Source organism: Squalius cephalus (assembly GCF_949319135.1).
Source record: "Squalius cephalus genome assembly, contig: scaffold_78, whole genome shotgun sequence".
Lineage (NCBI taxonomy): Eukaryota > Metazoa > Chordata > Actinopteri > Cypriniformes > Leuciscidae > Squalius > Squalius cephalus.
In genome coordinates this window covers 62,245-87,628 of record NW_027645785.1, presented here as the reverse complement: position 1 = coordinate 87,628, position 25,384 = coordinate 62,245, and the positions used below count along the sequence as shown (strand labels likewise).

The 25,384-nt window shown below is 47.3% G+C and overlaps 1 protein-coding gene across 1 annotated transcript in view; it reads left to right on the top strand.

Moving 5' to 3' along the window:
• Positions 1-14,025: 14,025 nt before the first annotated feature.
• LOC307154256 (cytosolic phospholipase A2 gamma-like) overlaps positions 14,026-25,384 on the top strand; it is a gene marked incomplete at both ends in the record, with an annotated part of 30,140 nt that continues 18,781 nt past the window's right edge. The window contains 4 exons of the mRNA XM_079899027.1: positions 14,026-14,260; positions 14,953-15,083; positions 15,183-15,206; positions 15,405-15,472. Coding sequence (XP_079755153.1) covers positions 14,026-14,260; positions 14,953-15,083; positions 15,183-15,206; positions 15,405-15,472 — 458 coding nt within the window. The remainder of the gene's footprint in view (positions 14,261-14,952; positions 15,084-15,182; positions 15,207-15,404; positions 15,473-25,384) is intronic.

The window sequence follows — 25,384 nt, the reverse complement described above, 5'->3', positions numbered from 1 at the left end:
ATATTTGCTTCAAAACTATGTGAAAATCTAGCCTGGTAATACCAGACTCTGCTACTTCACTTTGCTTCGTAGAGAGAGTCTGGAATGGCATAATAGAGAAGTGTTTTCTCTCGCGCGGGGGGGCGCTTGTCTGAAGTTTAAAATCATTGGTTACCCGTAAGCCAATCACATAACGTTTGGTTATGGCGTGTGTTATGCGCATGCTCAGCCGCATCTAACTTCCACTGTAAACACATGTATGATGCAAAAACTAAACCATCAAGCGAAATACCGGAGTGAACATGGCTGTGAACGACTTTTGCAGATTATGTGAAGTAAATCTACGCATCCACCATGGTACAATCAGCGTCTACGTCACGGCTCTCAGCCCGCCCTCTGTTCGTTGATTGGCCCGGCTGTTTTCAGGCCGGTGGAAAACTGAAAGATACGCTGCTATCTCAGACTGACTACAGGAGCGAAATGAAATTAGCGGAAGTAGGAAGTCTGACGTAGTCAGGCTAGTGAAAATCAAGCTGACTGCTCATTCAGATAAGACAATATATTGATTTAAAATTTGTAAGACGTGTTTTGTGTGAGAAAGCTTTATGCAGGGAGGCGTAAACGCATCCTGAATATGTATGGTTTTCACACCTGAGAAAGACAAAGACCCTCCCCTAATGGCCCTATTAGGAGCTATCAGGCCCTGTCATTCTGAGCAACCTTGCACAAAGAATGAGATGATTTAAAAAAAATGGCTTTTTGATTGTTTGGATTTATTTAGTCGCTTTGGATAAAAGCGTCTGCTAAATGACAATGTAAATGTAATGTAAATGTATTTACAACACAACATAATCCAAAGATACACAATAAATGACAAAAAAGCACATTATTGAAAACAATGATCCAAAGACAGAGATCTTTGTGCCATTCCTAAAAACATTGTACATACCTTTCATTTCCAAGGTGTTTGATTTTCACTTTACCATGTTCATGTACAGAGACTCATGTGAATGTTGAAGTCAGCAGGACTCCTCAACTCCTCAGTGGGGCATCTGATCCCTGTAAAAAAAAACAAAAAAAAAACAACAACAACCTGTGAACATGCTGATATCAAGATAAACTATAGGGCTGCACAATTTTGGGAATAGATTTGAGATTTTTCTGGTAAAATTGCTTTTTAAAATTCACAGAATACACACAAATGTTTCCAACAATAATGAACACCAGGTTTGTTGTGCCTTGTAGGCATAGGCTACGCACAGTGCTGCATAAAATAATAATAATAACAATAACCTATAGCAGCCTATAAATCTTTCAAAGGAACACTTCAGTAACACTACACTAGAGAAAAATATATTGATTCAAATGTTTCCATTCGTTATGATGTTATGAAATTAGATTGGAGTAAAAAAAAAAGCCTAATGTTTGGTACATTTAGCTTTTCAAAAGCACAGCGCGTTTTGAATATGAAACATTCAAATGCACAGCGCTTTAAAATATGATACATTATGGTTACTATAGTATAGCCTACATATCTACGTTTGAGCAGATATCCACACAGTATTTAACAGTAAACACGGGTCTAAATATTATAATATTCACCATATATCTAGCAACAGTTCAACTGCAATGTAAAGTTTATGCAACAATAACATTAAAGGTATAGCGGAGGATTTTCCCGAATTTTAAAAAAAGAACCGCCCTCTCCACTTTTTGAAAAAATGCACATGCGCAACACTCTACCAGCTCCCGAGAGGGAACGCCTATTAAACGTGTGCACGAGAGAGCATGCACGAGCCTAGTTCTCCTCGTGCATGCTCTGTTTACAAGTTGCTGTTGGCATGGCTCATACAAGCCTACTTTTCTTTACCTGTCGAGTAGAAACTTCGTGACTGAGGCATCAGTGGGAAGCCCAACCTGTGCTTTTAGCGCATGCCAGCATGTTAAATATTCTCCCAAAAACACTCTGGTCTTGTTTCTTTCTTCAGAGGCCTTTCTCTTCTTGTCATACAATTTGTAGACACTTTTTCTCTTGCGACCCTCAGACATTTAAAAAAAAACACGGTGAGAACGGGTGAGCTTCAATGAATGGCTGAAACCGTAGCTCACCACACACATACACCCGAAAGTGCGCATGTGCAGAAAGCGAAAACTACCTAGGGACGAGCGCGTACGACGGCCTTATGTAAACATATCACCAGAATGATTGACAACTAAGAGGACCAATAGTCTTGATGATCCACCTGGAAAAAGAAAATCCTCCGCAATACCTTTAACTAATATAATTAAGAATTTCTTACCTTACATCTTTCGCATTCTTCTTCTTCTTCTGAGGTAAATCCAGTGTAAGCTTACTGCGTGTCTTCCAAACTCGACGAAAAGCAGAGACTTATGAATTTTGGTGCTTTGTTTTTGAGGTAACGAGCACATTCGTGTGAGGCATGGACGATTTGCATGTCAATCTCTTTTGCGCGCGTGGTCGTGGTCAAATTAAAAATAATGAGCAAGCGCTTGAGAAACTGGACATCTTGTTGGTTTTATACAAATTACTTAAGCAGAGAATATTTGTTTTCAGTTTGAATCCGATAATTTAAAAGTACACACTTAAATGTTTATAAAGATATATGGCTCATAAATGATTAGAGAATACTGTTATGACCCTCAGTCATTTGTCATTTGCTCATTGATTCCATTCTGTCCTGTATTATTGTCTCTGTGTATGTGCTTGATTTGTGTTACAGGTGGGCGGAATCTGGTGATAATTTGTTTGAGGCTGCGATTGACGCATGCACAAAATTCATTTGCGCATGCATCACGACTAAGCGTTTGTCTGTGTTTGGAGCTCCGTCGAATTGATTCCTAATCCTTGATTTTCTTTTCACATTTATTTATAAATCAAAAGTTTCTCATTTAACAAGCGTGTGAACATATCTCCGATACTACTCTTTATAAAAAACAATCAGATTGCTTTAATATCGCTACTTATATCCAACTTTCCGAATTTCCTCTACTAGCCTTAGCCCGCTAGCATTGCACGCGTGGTCTCGCTTATCGATCGTCTTATTTACACCCGTATCACTGAAAGCTATAATTCGGATATAATAATATATAATATATATAATATATAGGATGTGTGTCTAACGTTACCTTTGAGTGCAGGTGAGGACAAGTTCGAGCTGCATTCGGTGCAGTTAGAGCTTGAGTCCGTCGAGAAGCAGATCCGCGACCTACTAGAGAGGCAGGCCGAGCTGCGAGATCGGCGATCCGCGCTTGAAACATCACGTGCCGATGCTCACAAGTCAGTGGTTAGTATTTTTTTGACTCCGTCCTCATCTACTCTGTGTGTTTCTCTGCACAGGACCCGAGCACCTAGGACGTGATCATCCCTGGTTTCATTCACTCCGGCACCGACACAACACCACGGACCCTGGGTGATTCCACAGCGGAAGACGCGAGCCAGGACCAGAGCAAGGACCTCTCCGCCCCTCCCGGTCTTCGAGATCTCCACCTGGAACCGCTTCTCCCCTCTACATGAGACAGAACGCGACGCTGTGATCATCGGCAGTTCCATTGTCCGGCATGTCCACGCTACCTCAGGTAAAGGTAAGGCGCGCACTCACTGCTTTCCTGGTGCTCGTGTTCTCGATGTAGCTGCGCAGGTTCCCAAGATCCTAAACGGTGACGAGCGCGTCGGAGCTGTCGTGCTGCACGCGGGAACGAACGACGACATCAGGCTGCGGCAGACGAGGTTCTGAAGAAGGACTACAGGAGCCTAATCGAGACGGTACGCAGCACATCGCCTGAAACAACGATCATCGTGTCTGGACCGCTTTCCATGTACCGACAAGGACATGAAAGGTTCAGTAGATTATTTGCTCTAAATGAATGGCTAATGACATGGTGTAATGAACAGAGACTGCTCTTTGTAAATAATTGGAATCTGTTCTGGGAGCGACCTATGCTCTTCCGTGCTGATGGCCTTCACCCCAGCAGAATCGGAGCAGCTCTTCTGTCGGACAACATCTCCAAGGCGTTACACACCATATGACTAGTAAGTCAAAGTTCAAATCACAGTCTTTGCTGTCCCAACTTAATTGGTATAAGTACCAATGTAGAACATTATATAGAAACTGTGTCTATTCCTCGTTTAGTGAGGTCAAACATTAAATCTACTGTAGGATCTAGGAAAAATCTAATTGTGATTAAACCAGAAAATCTCAATATTAGTGAACAAAAACAATTTATAAAGCTAGGTCTTCTAAACATTAGATCGCTCACACCTAAGGTGGTTATTGTAAATGAAATGGTCACAGATAATAGTTTCGATGTACTTTGCCTTACTGAAACCTGGCTTAAACCAAATGATTATTTCGGTCTTAATGAGTCTACTCCACCAGGATACTGTTATAAGCATGAGCCCCGTCTGATTGGTCGTGGCGGCGGTGTTGCAACAATCTATAGAGATATTCTCAATGTTACTCAGAAAACAGGTCACAGGTTTAATTCGTTTGAAGTACTTGTGCTAAATATTACGCTCTTAGATGAAAGAAAGAAATCCCTATTATCTCTAGCCTTGGCTACTGTATATAGACCTCCAGGGCCCTATGCTGATTTCCTAAAAGAGTTTGCAGACTTTCTGTCACGGTATCAAATGAGGAGAAGGATTTGCAGGTTAACAGTGTTTAATAAAAACATAAAACTCACAGCCGTACACAAAGTGATAATCCAAACAGGTGACACAGAGAAGGCAACAGAACAACCAGTGACATCAAACAATGAACCAGCAAAAGACACACACAAAGACACAGCTTATATATGCAGGTTAATGGGAAACAGCTGGTGACAAATGATCAATGATTAACAGACAGGAGTATGGGAAATGCAGTTCATGATACATATGACAGTGAGGGGAAGAGACATCTGGTGGCAACTCAGGGAACAACACTAATACAATACAATAAACACAAAACACAGTCTCACACTGTGACAGTACTCCCCCCTAAAAGGAGTGGCTTCCAGACACTCCATAAGACCAAGCACAAAAGTTCAGGTGGGTGGAGGAACGGAGGTGGATCTGGGGGAGGGATGGAGGGTCTAGAACCCCAGGGCAGGGCCGCAGGCGGTGCAGGGAGCCAGGGCGGGGCCGCAGGCGGTGCAGGGAGCCAGGGCGGGGCCGCAGGCGGTGCAGGGAGCCAGGGCGGGGCCGCAGGTGGTGCAGGGAGCCAGGGCGGGGCCGCAGGCGGGACCAGAGACCAGAACGGCGCTGGAGACCAGGGTGGTGCTGCAGGCATCTCCAGACACCAGAGCCGAGCTGCAACCCATGGTGGTGCTGGCGGTAACAGGAACCTGGGCAAAGAAGCACAAGAGGCTCTATGGGCCAGGTTAGCTAGGGCAGACAGTTCAACTAGCTTGGGGTCGGCCATCTCGGGCCAGGCAGAGAGTTCAAGGAGCTCGGGGACGGCCATCTTGGGCCGGGCAGAGAGTTCAAGGAGCTCAGGATCGGCCATCTTGGGCCAGGCAGAGAGTTCAGGGAGCTCGGAGTCATCCATCTTGGGCAGGACGGAGAGACTTTCAGTCGTGACAGGAAGTGCAGTAGACTCATGTTCAGACCTCTCAGCTGTGACAGGAAGTGCAGTAGACTCAGGTTCAGACCTCTCTGCCGTGACAGGAAGTGCAAGAGATTCAGGTTCATATTCCTCAGCCGTGACAGGAAGTGCAAGAGACTCAGGTTCATCTTCCTCAGCCGTGACAGGAAGTACAGTAGACTCAGGTTCATATTCCTCAGCCATGACAGGAAGTACAGTAGACTCAGGTTCAGACCTCTCCGTCGTGACAGGAAGTTCAAGAGACTGATTCAGACTTAACGGCCGATTCAGGTTCATGGGCTTGAGGGGCATCTTGCTGAACAGAAGAGCAGAAAGCAGACCACACACACCACAGAGCCATGGTAAACACAGGAAATACTGAGTCCAATGAACATACCTCTGGTGCCTTCCTGAGAACAGGTGCAGGCGTGATGATAGCCCTCCTTAGAACAGGTGACGCTGAGACAACAGCCATCTGGAGTGTAGGGGCAGGTATAACCCCAGCAGTCTCAAAAATAGGTGCAGGCATAGTGACAGCCATCTTGGGTACTGCTGCTGGCTTGGCGGCGGCCATTTTGAGGACGGGTGCAGGCTTGGCAGTGGCCCTCGTGAAAACCGGCACCGGGGTTGGAAGGCCAGCCCTCTGCACTGACCTTAATGGAGTCTCTGCCAGACTAGACCTCAGACGCTGGGTTCTGGCATGGATAGGAGAGAAAGGTGAGGCAGCCATCCTGTGAAGTGGCTCTGGTGCGGCAGCCATCTTGTGAAGTGGCTCTGGTGCGGCAGCCATCTTGTGAATAGGCTTGGGTCTCCTCTCCATCTCCCTCTCTCGTGGCCGACGCTCGGGAAAGAGTGAAACAATCATGTCTCTAGCACTCGCTACATCCATAATTGGCTCGGGTGTGGTAGCCATCTTGTGAAGAGGCTCAGGTGTGGCAGCCATCTTGTGATATGACTCGGGTGTGTATTCCCGCAGGCCCAGAGTCCCAACACACAACGACCGGTGCGCACTACCTCCCCTCAAAAAATTGCTTGGACGGGGTCTCCTCCCTGACCTCCGAGAAGAATTCACCTTAGTCTTGGAAAAGACCCGAATCATCTCCCCGGTAAGTGCCTTGAAAGAGGCACAGCATGGGTCCCGTCTCTCCCACACCTCTGTTCCCCATGTGGCTGCTGGACCGGTCAGCAGCAGTAGCACGAACGCTACTTTCGATTCCTCAGTTTCGAAAGTCCTGTGATGCATATCTAGATGCAGAGAACACTGATTAATAAAGTTTTCACATAACTTAGGCTCACCAGCGTATCTCTCAGGGAAGTCCGTGCTAGGCTCCGGCTGACTACTCGACTCCGTGGGGTTGGGGGAAATGGATGGTGTGGGCGACACGGAACCACTCTGCAACAACAGGAGCTGTTGTTGCAAATCCGCCACCCTGGTACTCAGTGCTTCTCTCACCCGCTCCAAGTTGCTCTCCTGTGTCAGATCCATAGCAGTGATACAAAAATAACTCCGGCTACAAATAACTCCTGTGGCTGATAACCCGCTCCTTCCTTAATGGCTGGTTCATTCTGTCACGGTATCAAATGAGGAGAAGGATTTGCAGGTTAACAGTGTTTAATAAAAACATAAAACTCACAGCCGTACACAAAGTGATAATCCAAACAGGTGACACAGAGAAGGCAACAGAACAACCAGTGACATTAAACAATGAACCAGCAAAAGACACACACAAAGACACAGCTTATATATGCAGGTTAATGGGAAACAGCTGGTGACAAATGATCAATGATTAACAGACAGGAGTATGGGAAATGCAGTTCATGATACATATGACAGTGAGGGGAAGAGACATCTGGTGGCAACTCAGGGAACAACACTAATACAATACAATAAACACAAAACACAGTCTCACACTGTGACACTTTCTCTCAGATCTATTGGTCAATGTCGATAAAGCATTAATTGTTGGAGATTTTAACATACACGTAGATAACACAAATGATGCGTTAGGAGCTGCGTTTACAGATTTATTAAACTCCTTTGGGGTCAAGCAAAACGTCACTGGTCCCACTCATCGTCTTAATCATACGCTAGATTTAATTATATCGCATGGAACCAATCCAACCGATATAGATATTATACCGCAAAGTGATGGTGTCACTGATCATTACATGGTAACTTGCATATTACGTACTGCTGAAATTTTTTCATGTTGCGCCACGTTATCGACCAGGCAGAACAATCCTTCCAACCACTATAGATAGATTCTCAAATAGCTTACCTGATCTAACTCAGATGATCAGTGAACCCAAACAAACAGATGAACTAGAGGAAATGACTAGCACTATGAGCACCATTTTCTCTAGCACATTAGACATTGTTGCACCAATTAGATTAAAAAAGGTTAGAGAGAAAACTAAAGCACCATGGTATAACAGTGCTACGCATGTTATCAAGAGAGAAACTCGTAATTTAGAGCGTAAATGGAAACAAACTAATTTAGAGGTCTTTAGAATCGCGTGGAAAGACACTGTAAAAAAACGACAACTCAAAATTGTTCACCTTACTAAGATTTTTGCATTCACTGACAATAAAATTGCTAGTTGGAACTTGAACTATCTGTTGTAAGCCACTTGAACTCACTTTCCGACGTTTCTGAGGAAAAGTTAATCTTATTTTATAAATTGAGTTGATTTTATTTTAAAGTTGTAGTTGACACCCAGTTAGAGTGAGGTCAACTTATCTACGCATGCTCATTTGAAATTTGTCATGGCAACCGTCTGCGACGGGGTTTCCAAGGATTTCCCAGGAGCTCCCTTCGAAAGTTTGAAAGTTTGTGTCCGCCATCTTTGCAAGCACACACACAAACTCGTGCACATACTCAATGAGACGCGACTCGCGAGCACACACACACACACACAAACTCTCCGCGCACATATTCATATGAGACGCGAGCACACACACACACAATACCTTAAAGATGTGGAAAAGTCGATCAAAAGTGTGGGTACATTTCTCCAGGCTCGATGCCAACAGCGCGCGGTGCAGAATTTGCGGTAAAATAATTGCTGCAAAGACCGGTAACTTACCATGACAAATATAATGAAGACCTTGACAGTGCACGGAGTAAACATAAGAGCAGAAAATTGCTCCGTCTTCGACTGGTAAATGAAGAGATACCTTGTTGATCACTCTGACAGTGTTTATATTGCAATAAATAATAACCTACTGAATGTACACTGCCGTTCAAAATGTGTTGGTTAGTCAGAATTTTTTTTTCAGTAAGGATGCATTAAAGTTATCAAAGGTGACATTAAAACATGTGTAATGTTACAAAATATTTCTTTTTTAAATAAATGCTGTTCTTTTGAATTTTTTATTCATCAAAGAATCATGAAAAAATGTACATCATAGTTTCCAAAATATTAAGCAGCAAACTGTTTTCATATTTCTGAAGGGTCATATGACACTGAAGTAATGATTTTGAAAAATCAGCTTTGACATCACAGGAATAAATTGGCTAATTTCAAAGTTCAGATAATTCAGAAAGTTCAGATAATTTGGCTTTTTCAGGTGGGGATTTACACATTTCTGAATTAATACTTAGGCACTATACAACTGTTTATCGGTCATCTTTGGCAATATTGCATTATTTGTAAGGTCTCAACAAGAGTCGGAAAGTAAAAAAAAAACTGCCCATATTACGGTTCTGAAACCTGATGTATTTGCTTTGGGTATAAGATTAGCCTACTTGTTTACATTGCCCATATTATGGTACTGAAACCTGATGTATTTGCTTTGAGCATAAGATTACTTGTTTACATTGTGGAATTGTAAAGCTGTTTGTACCAAAGTCGTTCAAATAAACATGCATAAATTAACTGGTTTACTGTCAGTGGATGATTTAATGTGGTGATGGTAATGATGGTAATCAGAACTCAAAATAGTAAGCTTTTACAGACTTGAAAGTTCCAGTAACTTGAATTAAAAAAAACGTAGTTGTCATAACTTGAAAAACTTAGCTGACGCAACTTAAAGGGCACCTATTATGCAAAATTCACTTTTACATGGTGTTTGAACATAAATGTGTGTTGGCAGTGTGTGAGCAAAACCACCCTAGAATGATAAAAATCCACCCAGTAGTTTTTTTACTATCTCAATAAATCATAAGCACTGTCTCAGAACACCCTGTTCTAGATTTTCCTCACTGTGACGTAGAAATGAGCTAAGCCCCACCGACGTGATTTGATTGACATCTGGTTTTGGCATAGACCCCCCCTCGGTGATCTGCATCCTCCATTGTTTCAACGACAGCCGGTAATGTCTCTTAAGAAGTGTGTTGTGGGATGTAAGAATGGACATACTAGTCTTCACTGACATCAGAGCCACTGAAAACGCAGCGGATGGATTTTATTTATGAAGAAAAGGCACCACTTAAACTTCCTAAATACGAGATTCATTTTCTGACTGTTTAGTGAACGAGGGTCAAAGTTAATCCTAGAGTGTGGATCGTTGCCTACAGTTCGCGATCCAACGTCACCTCCAGAAGAAGTAAGTGTATTTTATTATTTTTGAGCAAATAGTCATTTCAATCGATGTCAGCAAGTTCAACAACAAATGCGTCTAAAGCTATTTATTGTCGTCGTCATAGGATGTCTCAACAAACAACGTCAGACAGTTTTATGTCACGTAGGCATTTTTTTGCAGCATTTACAAATGTAAATAAATTAAGGTCTGCTCTATCTCCATAGACAGTAGGCTATATAAACGTCTATCTCCCTCCCCTTAAGAAATAAATAAAAAAATTCGTTTGTACTTCACACTAGTGTGTGTGTGTGTAGTTTCAAAAAATTGCGCGAACGTTATCACAGTTCGTGTGTGTGTGTGTGTGTGTGTGTGTGTGTGTGTGTGTTTTGCACATCCATAATGGCAAAAGGGACGCGATTAAAACTTTGTAAGTACATAAATGTATCAAATAACCATTCCGAGACGTTTAGTCCATTTTCATTCGTGTTTATTCTGTGCCGGACTCTCTTCATCATCTAGGTCCAGCAGCAGGGCGGGGATATGCAGCTCATTTACATTTAAAGTGGTACACGACAAAACAGCTCTTTTTAAAACAGGCCCCAAAAATGACATTTTCAAATGGTTATAATAAATTAACTGTGGCGTATTTTGTGCTGAAACTTCACAAATGCATTCTGGGGACACCCAAGACCAATATTACATCTTCTAAAAAGGGGCATAATAGGTGCCCTTTAATAATTGTAGTTCTTCAAAACTTAAATTAAGTTGATATCTTCAACTCAAAAATTCTGTGCAGTTGGGCTTTTGGGCTGAGCATCTCCGCAAACTAATAGAAAATAACCAAAATAATCCAAGGTTTTTATTTAACAGCTGTCAGAATGCAGGCACGGAGACAGAGGTAAGTGAATCCAAACACAGCTTTATTCAGGTAGACAATAGTGCAAGGTGAGTATTCAGGGAGTTCAAGTGCAGATTCGGTGAAGATCACTCGGTGCGGGGCAGACAACAGGTGAGCACGTTCTCTTCAGGTTAGTTAATGTCAAGCAGTCACAGTTCATTAATACTTGTCTCTTCTCTTTCAGATGCAGTCGCTAGCAAGCAAGCAAGCTCGGAGGAAACACAGGAATCTCGAGAGGATGCAGGATCACAGGTAACATGGAATCGAACAGGAATTCTGGAGACAGCAGAACAAAGATACAGAGGTTACTGTTTCACAGGTGAGTATACGTTACTTCTTGGAATCTTGATGCATCAGAGACTTGGGAGACAATGGATCATGGACTGTTCCTGTTGGAGGCTTGACAAAGACTGAAATCACAGTGAGCGTTTTATGAGTTGGCTGATGAGGTAATTGATGATGAACAGGTGTGTGGGATTAATATTCTGGAGAGAGTGATCTTTGAGTGGTGGATTTAAACGAGCTTGATTGATCCCTGACATTACCCCCCCCCCTCCAGAGTCCGCGCCAGCGGACCTAGGACCCCGACGTCGTGGGGGTCTACCTCGAGGTCGTGGAGCAGGTCTTTCAGGATGTTGTACATGGAATTCAGTGAGTAGAATGGGGTCGAGGATGTCCTTACGAGGTACCCAACACCTCTCCTCTGGTCCATAATCCTCCCAGTCTACCAGGTATTCGAGTTGACCACCTCGACGTCGGGAGTCCAAGATCTCCCTTACAGTATAGATGGGTTCAGATTCAATGGGGGGTACCGGGGGATTGTCATCATGAACTAGGTCTGTAGAGGGAACAGGTGACTGATGGGACTTCAGAAGAGAGACGTGAAATGAGGGGTGGATGCGATGCTGGGCCGGTAGACGGAGCTGGTAGGTAACTGGGTTAATTTGTCTTACGATGGGAAATGGACCAATGTATCTTGGACTCAGTTTGCGACAAGGTAGTCTTAAACGAATGTCTCTGGTCGAAAGCCAAACCAGTTGTCCAGGCTGATATTCAGGAGCATTACGACGATGAACATCTGCAAAGCGTTGTTGACGGTTCAGGGCTTGTTGGAGATGATGATGAGCTTGGTTCCATACCCTCTCACTTTCTTGGAACCAGGTGTTGACTGCAGGGACTTCTGATGGCTCACCGGACCATGGGAACAATGGTGGTTGGTAACCCAGTACACATTGGAACGGCATTAGATTTGTGGAGGTTTGTCGAAGAGAGTTTTGAGCGTATTCTGCCCACACAAGATATCGGCTCCAGAGATGTTGATTAGAATGGCGGTACGAAGGTACGAAGGAAACGACTGACATCTTGGATTGTCCGTTCTGCCTGACCATTTGATTGTGGGTGATACCCTGAAGTTAAACTCACGGTTACATTCATTAAAGCAAAGAATGCTCGCCACACCTTGGAGATAAACTGCGGTCTCCTGTCCGACACAATATCCTCCGGAATGCCGAAGTTCCTGAAGACGTGCTCCATCAGTAATTCTGCGGTTACAAATGCTGTAGGTAAGGTTTTCAGGGGAATTAATTTGCAAGCTTCAGAAAAGCGATCAATGGCCACCAGGATACACGTATTCTCGTCTGAGGGAGGAAGGTCTGTTACAAAGTCAACTCCAATGTGCGACCAGGGTCGTTGCGGCACAGGTAAAGGCATGAGTTTCCCAGTTGGTAAGTGACGGGGATTTTTGTTCATGGCACAAAGAATGCATCCCTGGATAAAGGTCTTGATATCTTGTAACATGCTGGGCCACCAGTAGCGAGTCTGGAGAGTGAAACAGGTTTTGTTTATTCCAGGATGACCAGTGCCAACAGATGAATGTGCTGAGGAGATTAGAGAGGTACGAAACTCTTCGGGTACGTAAATCTTCCCGACTGGACACTCTGGAGGACTGGGTTGGTGTTGGGACAATTCAAACAGTTGTTCATTTAAATCCCACTGAATGGGATTGACAAACATCTTTTCAGGTAGGATATTCTCAGGTTCTTCGTGGGAAATTTCAGGGGCATGGAGACGAGACAAGGCATCCGCTCGGACGTTCTTCGAACCAGGATGATAGGAGATCTGGAAATGGAAGCGAGTAAAGAAGAGTGCCCATCTGGCTTGGCGTGGATTAAGTCTCTTTGCTTCTTTCAAGTACTGAAGATTTCTGTGGTCTGTGAGAACCATAAATGGATGTTTGGCTCCTTCTAACCAGTGTCTCCACTCTTCTAGAGCAAGCTTAACCGCCAGGAGCTCTCGATTGCCAATATCGTATTTTACCTCTGCAGGAGATAACTTGCGGGAGAAGAATGCACAAGGCATAGGTTTGGATGAAGAAGCCGAATACTGTGACAGAACAGCTCCTACTCCTGTAGTAGAAGCATCAACTTCAACAATGAACATTTCTTCAGGATTTGGATGTTGGAGTAATGGAGCTGTGGTGAATGCTGTCTTGAGAGACTGAAAAGCATGTTCTGAACACTTCTCTGCTTTCAGGAACAGGGAGAATTTGCGTAGCCGTTGGAGTACTTGAGACATGTCGTTGATGTTCCACTGGGTTTCTGGAGAAGATTAGGATATCGTCGATGTAGATTATTACAAAGTGATTCAGGTAGTCTTGGAACACTTCATCCATGAAACTTTGGAAGACTGAAGGGTACTGTTACAACGTACTGTTGCATGGCTTCTTGTTCAGGGATAGACAGAGAGTAGATTCGACCCTTGGGAATGGACTCTCCGGGAATCAGATTGATGGCACAATCCCAAGGTCGATGAGGTGGTAACTTGGCAGCCTCGACAGGATTGAATACATCGGAATATTGAGAGTAGCAAGAAGGAATGGACACCGACAGGTTTTCTATGGGACTTTCAATGGAAGTTGAATTCACTGGGATGGTGTCGGGCAAGTTAACGATGGACGAGACTGAGAGTTCAACATCCGTGGAAGAGCACATGCAACCCCATTTCAATAACTTACCAGACTTCCAGTCGATGTTAGGTTGATGTCGTATAAGCCATGGGCGGCCAAGGATAATATCAGTCTGGCTATTCTCAAGTACGAAAGGTTCAAACAGTTCATGGTGTGTGTCTTCAATACAGATGAAACCTTTATTGATGATTTCACCAGTTACTGCATGGATGGATTATGGTTTGGCGGTGGTGGATTTCTGGAGCTGGAGCTTCTGACAGAGCTGTCCGGAGATGAAATCTCCTGCCGACCCGGAGTCCACAATGGCTGTAGCAGAGACATGGAAATTCATGGATTTTAGAATCACTGATATCGTTAACAGAGCTGATACAGAGACGGACGTAAGAACAGAACTCACAAGCATTCTAGGAGGTCCTGTAGGGCATGAACGAAGAAAATGTCCTCCCATTCCACAGTACAGGCATAATTTTAACTCTCTACGTCGAGAACGTTCAGCTTGAGACAGTCGATAGGTATCCACCTGCATCTTCTCTACAGTCGATTAGGAGGAACATTCAGTGGAATACTGAGGTGGTACAAAAGTGGGTTGTTGAGCTTCGCGATAGCAGCCTTGAGACCTTTGATGCACACGGAGAGCTTGTTGTATGAATTTCTCAAGTCCCAGACTATCATCATAAAATCGCGAGTTGGAGGCGAAGAGCAGGATTTAAACCACGTCGGTAGATGGAGAGGAGAGCTTTATCATTCCACCCACTTGCGGAGGCTAGAGTGCGGAATTCCAGTGAATAATCAGAAACTGACTTTTTGCCTTGATGTAATTGTAACAGTTTATCACTGACGGATGAATCTTCTACTGGACGCCCGAAAACTTCCTTGAAATGGTTTACAAACTCCTGTACCGAAGAAGTAACGGTAGATTCCTGCAGCCACAACGTTTCAGCCCATCTTAATGCAGCTCCTGATAACTGTTGAATAATAAAAGCAACCTTCAATTTTTCAGTGGGATATAACTGGACCTGTTGTTCCAGAGCGAGTGAACACTGTAATAGGAACCCGTTGCAATCCTCCACCCGGCCGGAGAACGGCGCTGGACGGGAAGTGGGAACCAGAGAAGAAGCGGAGTTTGTGGAAGTACTGGGTGCTGGCTGACTGGGATTCACAGTGGCGACTGTAGGTTGTGCAGGATTATCTACATCAATGGCAGATTCCATCGTTTCTTCCTTTTTGTAGGTCAAGCCTTCTGTCAGGATGCAGGTACGGAGACAGTGGTAAGTGAATCCAAACACAGCTTTATTCAGGTAGACAATATTGCAAGGTGAGTATTCAGAGAGTCCAAGTGCAGATTCGGTGAAGATCACTCGGTGCGGGGCAGACAACAAGTGAGCACGTTCTCTTCAGGTTAGTTAATGTCAAGCAGTCACAGTTCAGTAATACTTGTCTCTTCTCTTTCAGATGCAGTCGCTAGCAAGCAAGCAAGCTCGGAGGAAACACAGGAATCTCGAGAGGATGCAGGATCACAGGTAACAGCGATCAATTGCTCCTGTCTGCCTCGCTGCCTGCTGTAAGTGTGTTTGCCTTGGTGCTGTAAGCTCCGTCTTAGCCTCGTATTTCCTTGTTTTGAACCATCATTTACTACAATTTCTAGTTGTTTATACTACTACTAAATACAGCTTACCCAACATCTCAGATTAACCTGACATCGCTAGCTTCCGTTACTACGAGCACAACACGCTAGTAATTCGCTAGCCTGTTAACGCGCCACCCGTGCGCTCAGCTATTTTTATTTATTTATTTTTCTCTCGCGCACCCGCGCCTTTGAGTTCATAAAAAGCTCAGGTGAGTAAGAATCAGTCAACAAACACGGTGAGTAATGTCTTGTCCTGTTATTGTCACCTGCACTTCATGTCACATGTTTAGCATAGCCTTCTCTGTTGGCAATATAGGATTTATATATGATAAATGCAAGGAGACAGTTAGGCTGACAGAGAAGATTTCAGAACTAGAAACACGCATCCAAACTTTAATTGAGGATAAGTAAGAGTGCTAGAGCTTTAGATACTATTTTGGATGCGCCTAGCATAGTGAACTCTTTAAATGATGCGGTTCCAGCTGAATTAGAGCCTGCACAGCCGGGCAAATGCTAATCGTAAATTCTCTAAGATCATTATTCACGTCGGCACTAATGATGTTCGACTCCGCCAGTCGGAGATCACCAAAATGAATATTAAAGATGTGTGTGAACTCGCAAGTACGATGTCAGGCACTGTAATTTTCTCTGGCCCCCTTCCTGTTTGCAGGAGTGATGAGATAGTCAGTAGATTGTGTTCCCTTAACGGTTGGCTGTCTAAGTGGTGTCCGCAAAATAATATAGAATTTATAGACAATTGGAAAAGTTTTTGGGGCAAACCTGACCTGTTGAAAAGAGATGGTATTCATCCCTCCTGGGATGGTGCTGCTCTTCTCTCTAGTAATATGGCACATAGGGCCCTATCTTGCACCCAGCGCAATTGACTTTGTACACCGACGCATGTTTCATTCTTATTTTGCACCCACGCAAAGCGCGCTTTTCCCTCCACAGAAGCACGTCGCTAAACTAGGGAATGAACTTGCACTCCCTGGGCGGTTCAGCGCAAAAAAGGAGGCGTGTTCCGGCGCAAACAATCCCTGGTGCTATTTTACTGTTCCATAAAACAATTGCGCCACTGGCCAGAAAAAACCTAGTCTAAAGTCAGTGGCGCGTTGCGCGTTGTTCATTATGCTATTTTAAGGGAGCGTGCTTGACCATAATGTATAGCGTGCACAACGTGCATACACTTTGATTCTCTAATCTACACAGAAGCAGCAGTTTTCATTTTTGCAAATCATATTATTACAAACGATAGATAGATAGATAGATAGATAGATAGATAGATAGATACACTTGGGTGTGTTTCTCCATCCCCAATGTCACTTCTCTCTCTTTTACGGCCATGACAAGAGCGTTGCTCTCCTCGGCTGTGAACCGCTCCTGGCGCGCGCCTGGCAAATCCGCCGTTATAATAGCAATACGCCAAGTAAAAAGCGTGTCTGCTCTTAAAGGGAATGTGAGATGATGCTCTGATCGGTTTATTTCACGTTACGCCCAAACCACACCTATGAATAATGAAGCTACTTCAGACCAACCCCTTTTAGATTTGCGCCGGGCGCAAGATTAATTTATCCCGCCGGGAAAATAGCAACAGCGCCGAGACCCGCCCACAAAGTTACTTGCGCTTTGCGCTTTGACACTTGCGTTTCAGACCGTTAATCCTCTGGAGTCTGAGCGGTTTTCTGGGCCCTGGAGGTGTTCTGACATGCTCTGACATTTGTGCTTTTTTCAGTTATTTATAAACATGTTAATGGCAAAGGTGTAAATTCACTCTATATAGCACAAACAGGGCTACCAAAATATGTGATCATCATGCATGTATATTTTTGAATTTTTAAGAGAATAATGTTTATGCGTGGTTATTGAAAAAAATACAAATGAAAGTTGCTGAAATAAGACCACAAAACTCATAATAAATATGTGTCAATAAGACTTTTGACTAATGGATGTTGTCGCTTCGAGTTCTGGCTTCAAAATTATGTGAAAATAGTCTTGCTTTATCGTTCACATAAAACAATATATTGATTTAAATTGAAGTAAAAGGTTTTGCTTGGAAAGCCAATATGCGAGGGGAGCGTGAACGAGGAGTGGTTTACACCTGTATCCCACCCATTATGCGTAATGAGCCATTCATTCAGGTCTGACACTGACTACGTTTACATGCAGCCAATATCCGGGTTATGGTCGGGTTAAGGTCACTATTTGGGTTTCTGAAACATTCGGAATAACCCGTTTACATGCGTGAGCAGAGAGAGTTACTCCTGTATACATGGAATTTGTAATCAATTGGTTAATATCCCGATGTAAACGGCGACGCACGGTTAGCGTCTGGACGTACGGACAACCTTAAGACGCAATATGCGTCATTTCCGATTCTTCTTCATGTATCCAAAGACGACATCAACAGCAGCAGCACGCGGATAATGAATAGTTCGGGGCAGATAGCGATCGCGTTTGTTTGCGCTTTCCTCCTCGCTCCAAAAGTGTGTTGCTGTGCTGCGTCTCGCCATGTTTACCTCTACTTCTTGTTTACTTCCGGTATACTGCACACGGGTTTTTGTATGCGCTCTACTCAAAAGACCAAGATTCCTTGCGAATAGAACATGCGCAGAACACAAATCAATGTTCCTTTTGATGGGGATATGCCGATACGCGTTTACATGACCAAATATTCAGGTTAGAAAAGGGGTACCCCAGGTATAATATCCGGGTTTTTAAAAACCGGGATATGAGCATATCCGGGTTTTTGCCGGTGTTTACATGGCCGTGCGCGACCGGGTTATTTGCTGCATGTAAACGTAGTCAATGACTGAGCCACAATGCAAGGACAAAAGATATATTTAGAAGACTTATATTGACCATTTAAGATTTTGCTTACATCTGTCTTGTAAATATGTTTTGCTATTTTATTAAAAAGGTTACAATTACAACAATAATTACAATTTCAACAATATGTCAAGTGTACTCTTTCTTTGTAAAAAAAAAAAGATTATAGGCCTACATTTTATCTATGTATTCATTAGTTTGAATATAGCCAACATTGGAACAGCTAACATCTTAGTTGATGACTTTATTTTTGACAAAAATAGTATTTTATATATATAGAAATTGCTAAACAAAAGCTTATTTGATGTGGCAGTATATTCTACAGTAAAAACTGTACCCAAATCTAGTCAACAAAATGTTGTCTTTCATATTTCGCCTGACTGTAACGTTGTTTTTATGAAATATTAGGGCATATAAATGTTAATTTGCAGTTTAATACGTTGCTTATACAAATAGCCTACATTTTATTTCAACATATTTCAGTCGATTTTTACTCATCTCAGTATAGCAATACAGTTTGCTAAAACATCATTCATTCACACACGCGATTTAAATTTAAACTGTCTTTTTGCGAGCTGTGGTAAACAGCGCGCATCTCTGCCGTTCATTCATTCACAAACAGAAACCCGATTCACGTGAGAAGGAAAAAAACGTCTCGGTTACTGATGTAACCCTCGTTCCCTGAAGGAGGGAACGGGAGACGTAACGTCGACGTGACGACGTAATTGGGATCACTTCAGGGAGCCCTATCAACTTCGAGTGTCTACAGAACGAGCCAATGAAAGTTGGCATGCGTGAATCGCGTCACGCGCCCCCGCCCCGCAGCGCGGGTATAAACAGGAAGCGGGCGCACGCACACATTGTTTTTCGCTGAGGAGCCGAGATTTGTGACGGCCATGCAGCGATGGTCAGCAACGGTGGCGACGGGACGTTACGTCTCCCGTTCCCTCCTTCAGGGAACGAGGGTTACATCAGTAACCGAGACGTTCCCTTTCAGTCGCTCACGTTCGACGTAACGTCGACGTGACGACGTAATTGGGATCCCATGGAAAACGCCACGGTTGCTGCCACATCCAGCGCCCTACGCAAGACTCTCAGACCCCCAACTGCTGGGGCGGAAGACCTGCGTAGAGGGAGTTCAACTGCTGTTCCATTATACCCCACACAGCGGAACTCTTGGATAACACTGGGAAAGCGTACCTCTCCAGGGGAAAGAACGCTGCGGAGCCACATCCTGCCCGAAGGGAGGTAACATGTGGAGAATACACATATGGACTGGCCGAAGGGGCAGTGCGACATATGGAATGTCACTGGGGTGGCTCCACCCGAAGGGGGAGACACACCGGACAGTGACGGCAGAGCAGACTCTGCCAAGGGAAGACACGGGCTCACCGCAGGGAGCTGGTCGTGGAGGAATACACATATGGGATCGCCGCAGGGATCACCACATATGGAACCCAGCCTAGCACAAGTTACACAAGCATACGAGCACTAGGCCTGGCGTCGGACGCTCCGCAACCTCCGCACTCCCGAAGGGGTGCGGAGGAACTCACAGGGTTCGCCAATGGGGAACTCGACTGGAGTAAAAAGCGCACGTATCCGTTCCTAGGAAGGGAGTGGCGCAGCAAGCCGACACTAGAGCGGGAACTTCGGTGTTACCGGCTAGTAGAAGCGAGCACACAGGAAGAAACCGGCTCAACACGTAAGCTATAAAACCTAGCGAACGTGTTAGGTGTCGCCCAGCCCGCAGCTCTACAGATGTCTGTCAGCGAGGCGCCGTGAGCCAGCGCCCAGGAAGAAGCGACACTCCTAGTGGAGTGGGCTTTCAACCCAGGCGGGCAGGGCACGCCTTGGGCTTCGTAAGCCAAGGCGATGGCATCCACTATCCAGTGGGCCATCCTCTGCTTGGAGACAGCCTTCCCTTTCTGCTGGCCTCCGTAACAGACGAAGAGCTGATCTGAGGACCTGAGGCTTTGCGTTCTGTCCATGTACAGACGCAGAGCGCGAACGGGACAGAGAAAAGCCAGGGCTGGGTCTGCCTCCTTCGAAGGCAGCGCTTGCAGGTTCACTACCTGGTCCCGGAAGGGAGTGGTAGGAACCTTGGGCACGTATCCGGGCCGGGGTCTCAGGATGACGTGAGAGTTATCCGGGCCGAATTCTAGGCACGATTCGTCGACCGAAAATGCATGCAGGTCCCCTACCCTCTTGATAGAGGCCAATGCAACCAGGAGTACTGTCTTACAGGACAGAATTTTTAACTCAGCTGATTGCAGAGGCTCAAAGGGTGGTCTCTGAAGTGCCGAAAGGACCAGAGACAAGTCCCAAGAGGGTATAGAGAGTGGGCGAGGAGGATTCAGTCTCCTCGCTCCCCTCAGGAACCTGACGATCAGGTCATGCCTTCCCAAAGACTTACCATCAACAGCATCGTGATGTGCGGCAATAGCGGCAACATACACTTTAAGGGTGGAGGGAGACAGCCTTCGCTCCAGCCCTTCTTGCAGGAAGGAAAGCACGGCTCTGATCGAGCAAGATCGGGGGTTCTCCTCATGAGAGGAGCACCAGTCAACGAACAGGTTCCACTTCAAAGCATAGAGGCGCCTCGTAGAGGGGGCTCTAGCGGAAGTGATGGTGTCAACTACCGCAGGGGGTAGGTCACTTAGAACCTCCGCGTCCCGTCCAGGGACCAGACATGGAGTTTCCAGAGGTCTGGACGCGGGTGCCATAGGGTGCCCCGTCTCTGAGAGAGCAGGTCCTCTCTCAGAGGGATGGGCCAGGGAGGGGCTGTCGCGAGGAGCACTAGTTCCGGGAACCAGGTCCGGTTGGGCCAATACGGCGCAACTAACAAGACCTGCTCCTCGTCCTCTCTGACTTTGCACAAGGTCTGTGCAAGAAGGCTCACTGGGGGAAACGCATACTTGCGAAGGCCCCGGGGCCAGCTGTGTGCCAGAGCATCCGTGCCGAGGGTCCCCTCGGTCAGGGAATAGAACAACTGGCAGTGAGACGTGTCCGGGGCGGCAAACAGATCTACCTGTGCGGTCCCGAAGCGCCTGAAAATCAGCTGGACCACCTGGGGATGGAGTCGCCATTCTCCCGGTAGCACCTGCTGCCGTGAGAGCTCGTCGGCTGCACGGTTGAGCAGGCCCGGAATGTAAACGGCACGAAGCGACCTCAGATGCTTCTGACTCCAGAGGAGGAGATGGCGGGCGAGTTGTGACATGCGGCGGGAGCGTAGACCACCTTGGCGGTTGATGTACGCAACGGTCGCAGTGCTGTCCGTACGGACCAGTACGTGCTTGCCTAGTAGCAGCGTTTTGAAACGGCTCAGTGCAAGACGTACTGCTAACAACTCGAGGCAGTTGATGTGCCAATGCAGTTGAGGCCCCGTCCACAGACCTGAAGCTGCATGCCCGTTGTACGTGGCCCCCCAGCCGGTGGTAGAGGCATCCGTGGAGACCACAGAGTGCCTGGACACTTGTTCCAGGGGAACACCTGCCCGCAGGAACGAAGGGTCCGACCACAAGCTGAGAGTTTGGCGACAGTGCGGAGTCACTTGGACCCGGCACGAGCCGCTCTGCCACGCCCATCTCGGGACTCGATCGTGGAGCCAGTGTTGGAGCGGCCTCATATGAAGCAATCCGAGCGGCGTAACCGCGGCTGCAGATGCCATATGCCCCAGGAGCCTCTGAAACAGTTTCAGTGGTGCCGCTGTTCTGCGTCTGAGCGTGCTCACGCAGTTCAACACTGACTGGACACGGGCCTCGGTGAGGCGTGCTGTCATGTTGATCGAGTCCAACTCCATACCAAGAAAAGAGATCCTCTGCCCGGGGGTGAGTTTGCTCTTTTCCCAGTTGACCCGAAGCCCTAGGTGGCTGAGGTGACTGAGCACCATGCCCCTGTGTTCGCACAACTGCTCTCTCGACTGGGCCAGAATCAGCCAGTCGTCGAGGTAGTTGAGGATGCGAACACCACGCTCGCACATGGGAGCAATGGCCGCCTCCGCGACTTTCGTGAAGACGCGGGGCGACAGGGCCAGCCCGAAGGGTAAGACCTTGTACTGATATGCCCGTCCCTCAAACGCAAAGCGGAGAAACGGTCTGTGTCGAGGGAGAATCGAGACATGAAAGTACGCGTCCTTCAGGTCGATCGCTGCAAACCAATCTTGGGGACGGATGCATTTGAAAATGCGTTTCTGCGTAAGCATCTTGAACGGTAGCCTGTGAAGGGACCGGTTCAGGACGCGCAGGTCCAAGATTGGTCGTAACCCACCACCTTTCTTGGGTACAATGAAGTATGGGCTGTAGAAGCCGGTCTTCATATCGGCTGGAGGGACCGGCTCGATCGCGTCCTTCGCCAGTAGGACTGCGATCTCCGCCCTGAGCACGGGGGAATTGTCCGCCAGAACACGGGTGAACAGGATGCCCTTGAAAGCAGGGGGGCGCCGGGCGAACTGAATCGCATAGCCGAGTCTGATGGTACGGATGAGCCAGCGAGACGGGCTGGGAAGCGTTAACCAGGCTCCCAGAGACCGAGCAAGCGGGACTAACGGCACCACAGACGTACCCGGAGTGGGGCAGCGCGGCGGAATGCAGGGACCCGACTCGGACGGCACAGCGGCCCGAAGTGGGGTCTGAGTGTGTGGTGCAGCACATACCTGCTTCCGTCGAAGGGCAGAGTGAGTGTGTGGAGGCGACAGCACGTCCGGAACACAGCCACTGCTGCTCGCTGGCGATGAAAGAGGGGCTCGGGAGTGACAAGGCATGGCGGCGTCGTCGACTGCCAAGCGCGCCCTCTTGGGGCCCAGAGGTTTCAGAAATTGCTCTTTTTTTGAAAATGTGGGTACCACTGACCCGTGGGTCAGTGGCGGAACAAAAAGAAAGGAAACAAAAGATTCTCCGCCCGGCCCTCCACCGGGGGAAGGAGTGGCGCCTTCGCCATCTCCTGAAGAGCAACTTGATCCACCTCTGGGCCGCCCGTCTCAGGGTCGTTTGCACCGTCGCTTGCCTCCTGGTTTGGCAGCGGCCTGGACGGGCGGGGTCGACTTCCTGCGGCTTGCTCCGCGCTGAGGCCTGGACGATGGCTGCTGCTGCTGGGGCCTGGCGGGAGCGGAGGACGCCGCAGAAGGCCGACCTCGGCGACGAGTAGACGGAGGGTCTGCGGCCGGCGGACGGGTGGGAGCGGCAGCGGTCCGCCGGGGCAGGATGTGTCGGATGGCCTCCGTCTGCTTCTGTGCGGCCGAGAACTGTTGGGCAAAGCTCTCGACCGCGTCGCCGAACAACCCAACCTGGGAAAGAGGGGCATCCAGGAACCGATATTTATCGGTGTCCCTCATATCCGCCAGGTTGAGCCAGAGGTGGCGCTCCTGGACCACCAAGGTGGACATCGCCTGACCGACTGAACGTGCGGTTTCCTTCGTCGCCCGGAGGGCAAGGTCGGTTGCCACACGGAGCTCCCGGAGGAGCTCTGGGTCAGAACCACCCTCGTTCATGTCCATGAGCGCCTGGGCCTGGTGGACCTGCAAGAGCGCCATGGCATGGAGGGCGGAAGCAGCCTGTCCACAGGCCTTGTAAGCCCTCGCCGTTAGACCGGACGAAAACTTACAGGCCTTGGACGGGAGGCGTGGATTACCCCGCCAAGAGGAAGCGGACGCCGGACACAGTTGCATCGCGACGGCCCGCTCCACTGGGGGGATATCCACATACCCCTTAGCTGCCCCGCCGTCGAGGGTGGCGAGGGGTGAGGAGCCACTAGAACGGCTTCGGGCACTATACGGTGCCTTCCACGTCCTAGAAAGCTCCTCATGCACTTCCGGAAAGAAAGGTACCGGGGCGGCGCACTGAGAACCAGCACGGCCCGCCCCGAGAAACCAATCGTCCAACCGAGAAGGTTCGGGACGTGGTGGAGGATTCCACGCAAGCCCGACCTTCTCGGCGGCCCGGGAAAGCATAGCAGTCCATTCTGGATCTGGCTCGGACAACGCTACACACCCCGAGGGGGGCAACGCAGCCGAGTCGTCATTTCCAGAGGACAGCTCCCCCTCCGATGCTGCGATCGACATCTGATCGTCAGCTGGGGCCCCAAAGGAAACGGTTGGTCGTTCCGGGGAAGGACCAAGACGTTCACTAAGGGGCTCCAATGGCAACAGCGTATGTGAGGCATGAGGGGCCCGCGGAGAATGACTCGACGGGGAAGCCCTCACGGTAATCCTCAGATCACCCTGGTCATGCGCCAAAGTAGGTCTATTCTATGCAGGGCAGAATAGACTCTAGATCGGGGCATAGGCGAGGGGACTGCACCTCCCTTGAGGTAAGCGAGTCTCGATCTTAACGCTGTGATAGTCATATTCCCGCAATGGGAACATGAACTATCCACAAAAGCTGCCTCAGCGTGCTGAATGCCCAAACACGAGAGGCAACTCTTGTGGCCATCTGCTGGCGCCAGGGAACGACCACACCCAGAAACGCACAAGCGGAATGACATCTTGAAAAAGACGCAGGGTCACGCTTGTGTTGCTCTTTTAGTTGAAAATAAAAAAGGATTTGAAAAACTCTCTTTGTGTTGAGGCACCCAGGGGTAGCCGCAGTGTGAATGCACACACAGGGGAAACGCCCACCGAACCGACACACACACACACAGACACAAACACAGTGCTGTGAAAACAGCAGTTGAGAGCTGCAATGCTCGCGGCCACCACTGATCGCGCCGTCACACCAACACAGCAACAGAGAGATGATCCTCTTTTGAAGTCTTCAAACAGCTGATTCTGATAGACAAAAAGTCTCATAGAAGCTCGGCTCCGAAGTGAAAGACAATGTGTGCGTGCGCCCGCTTCCTGTTTATACCCGCGCTGCGGGGCGGGGGCGCGTGACGCGATTCACGCACGCCAACTTTCATTGGCTCGTTCTGTAGACACTCGAAGTTGATAGGGCTCCCTGAAGTGATCCCAATTACGTCGTCACGTCGACGTTACGTCGAACGTGAG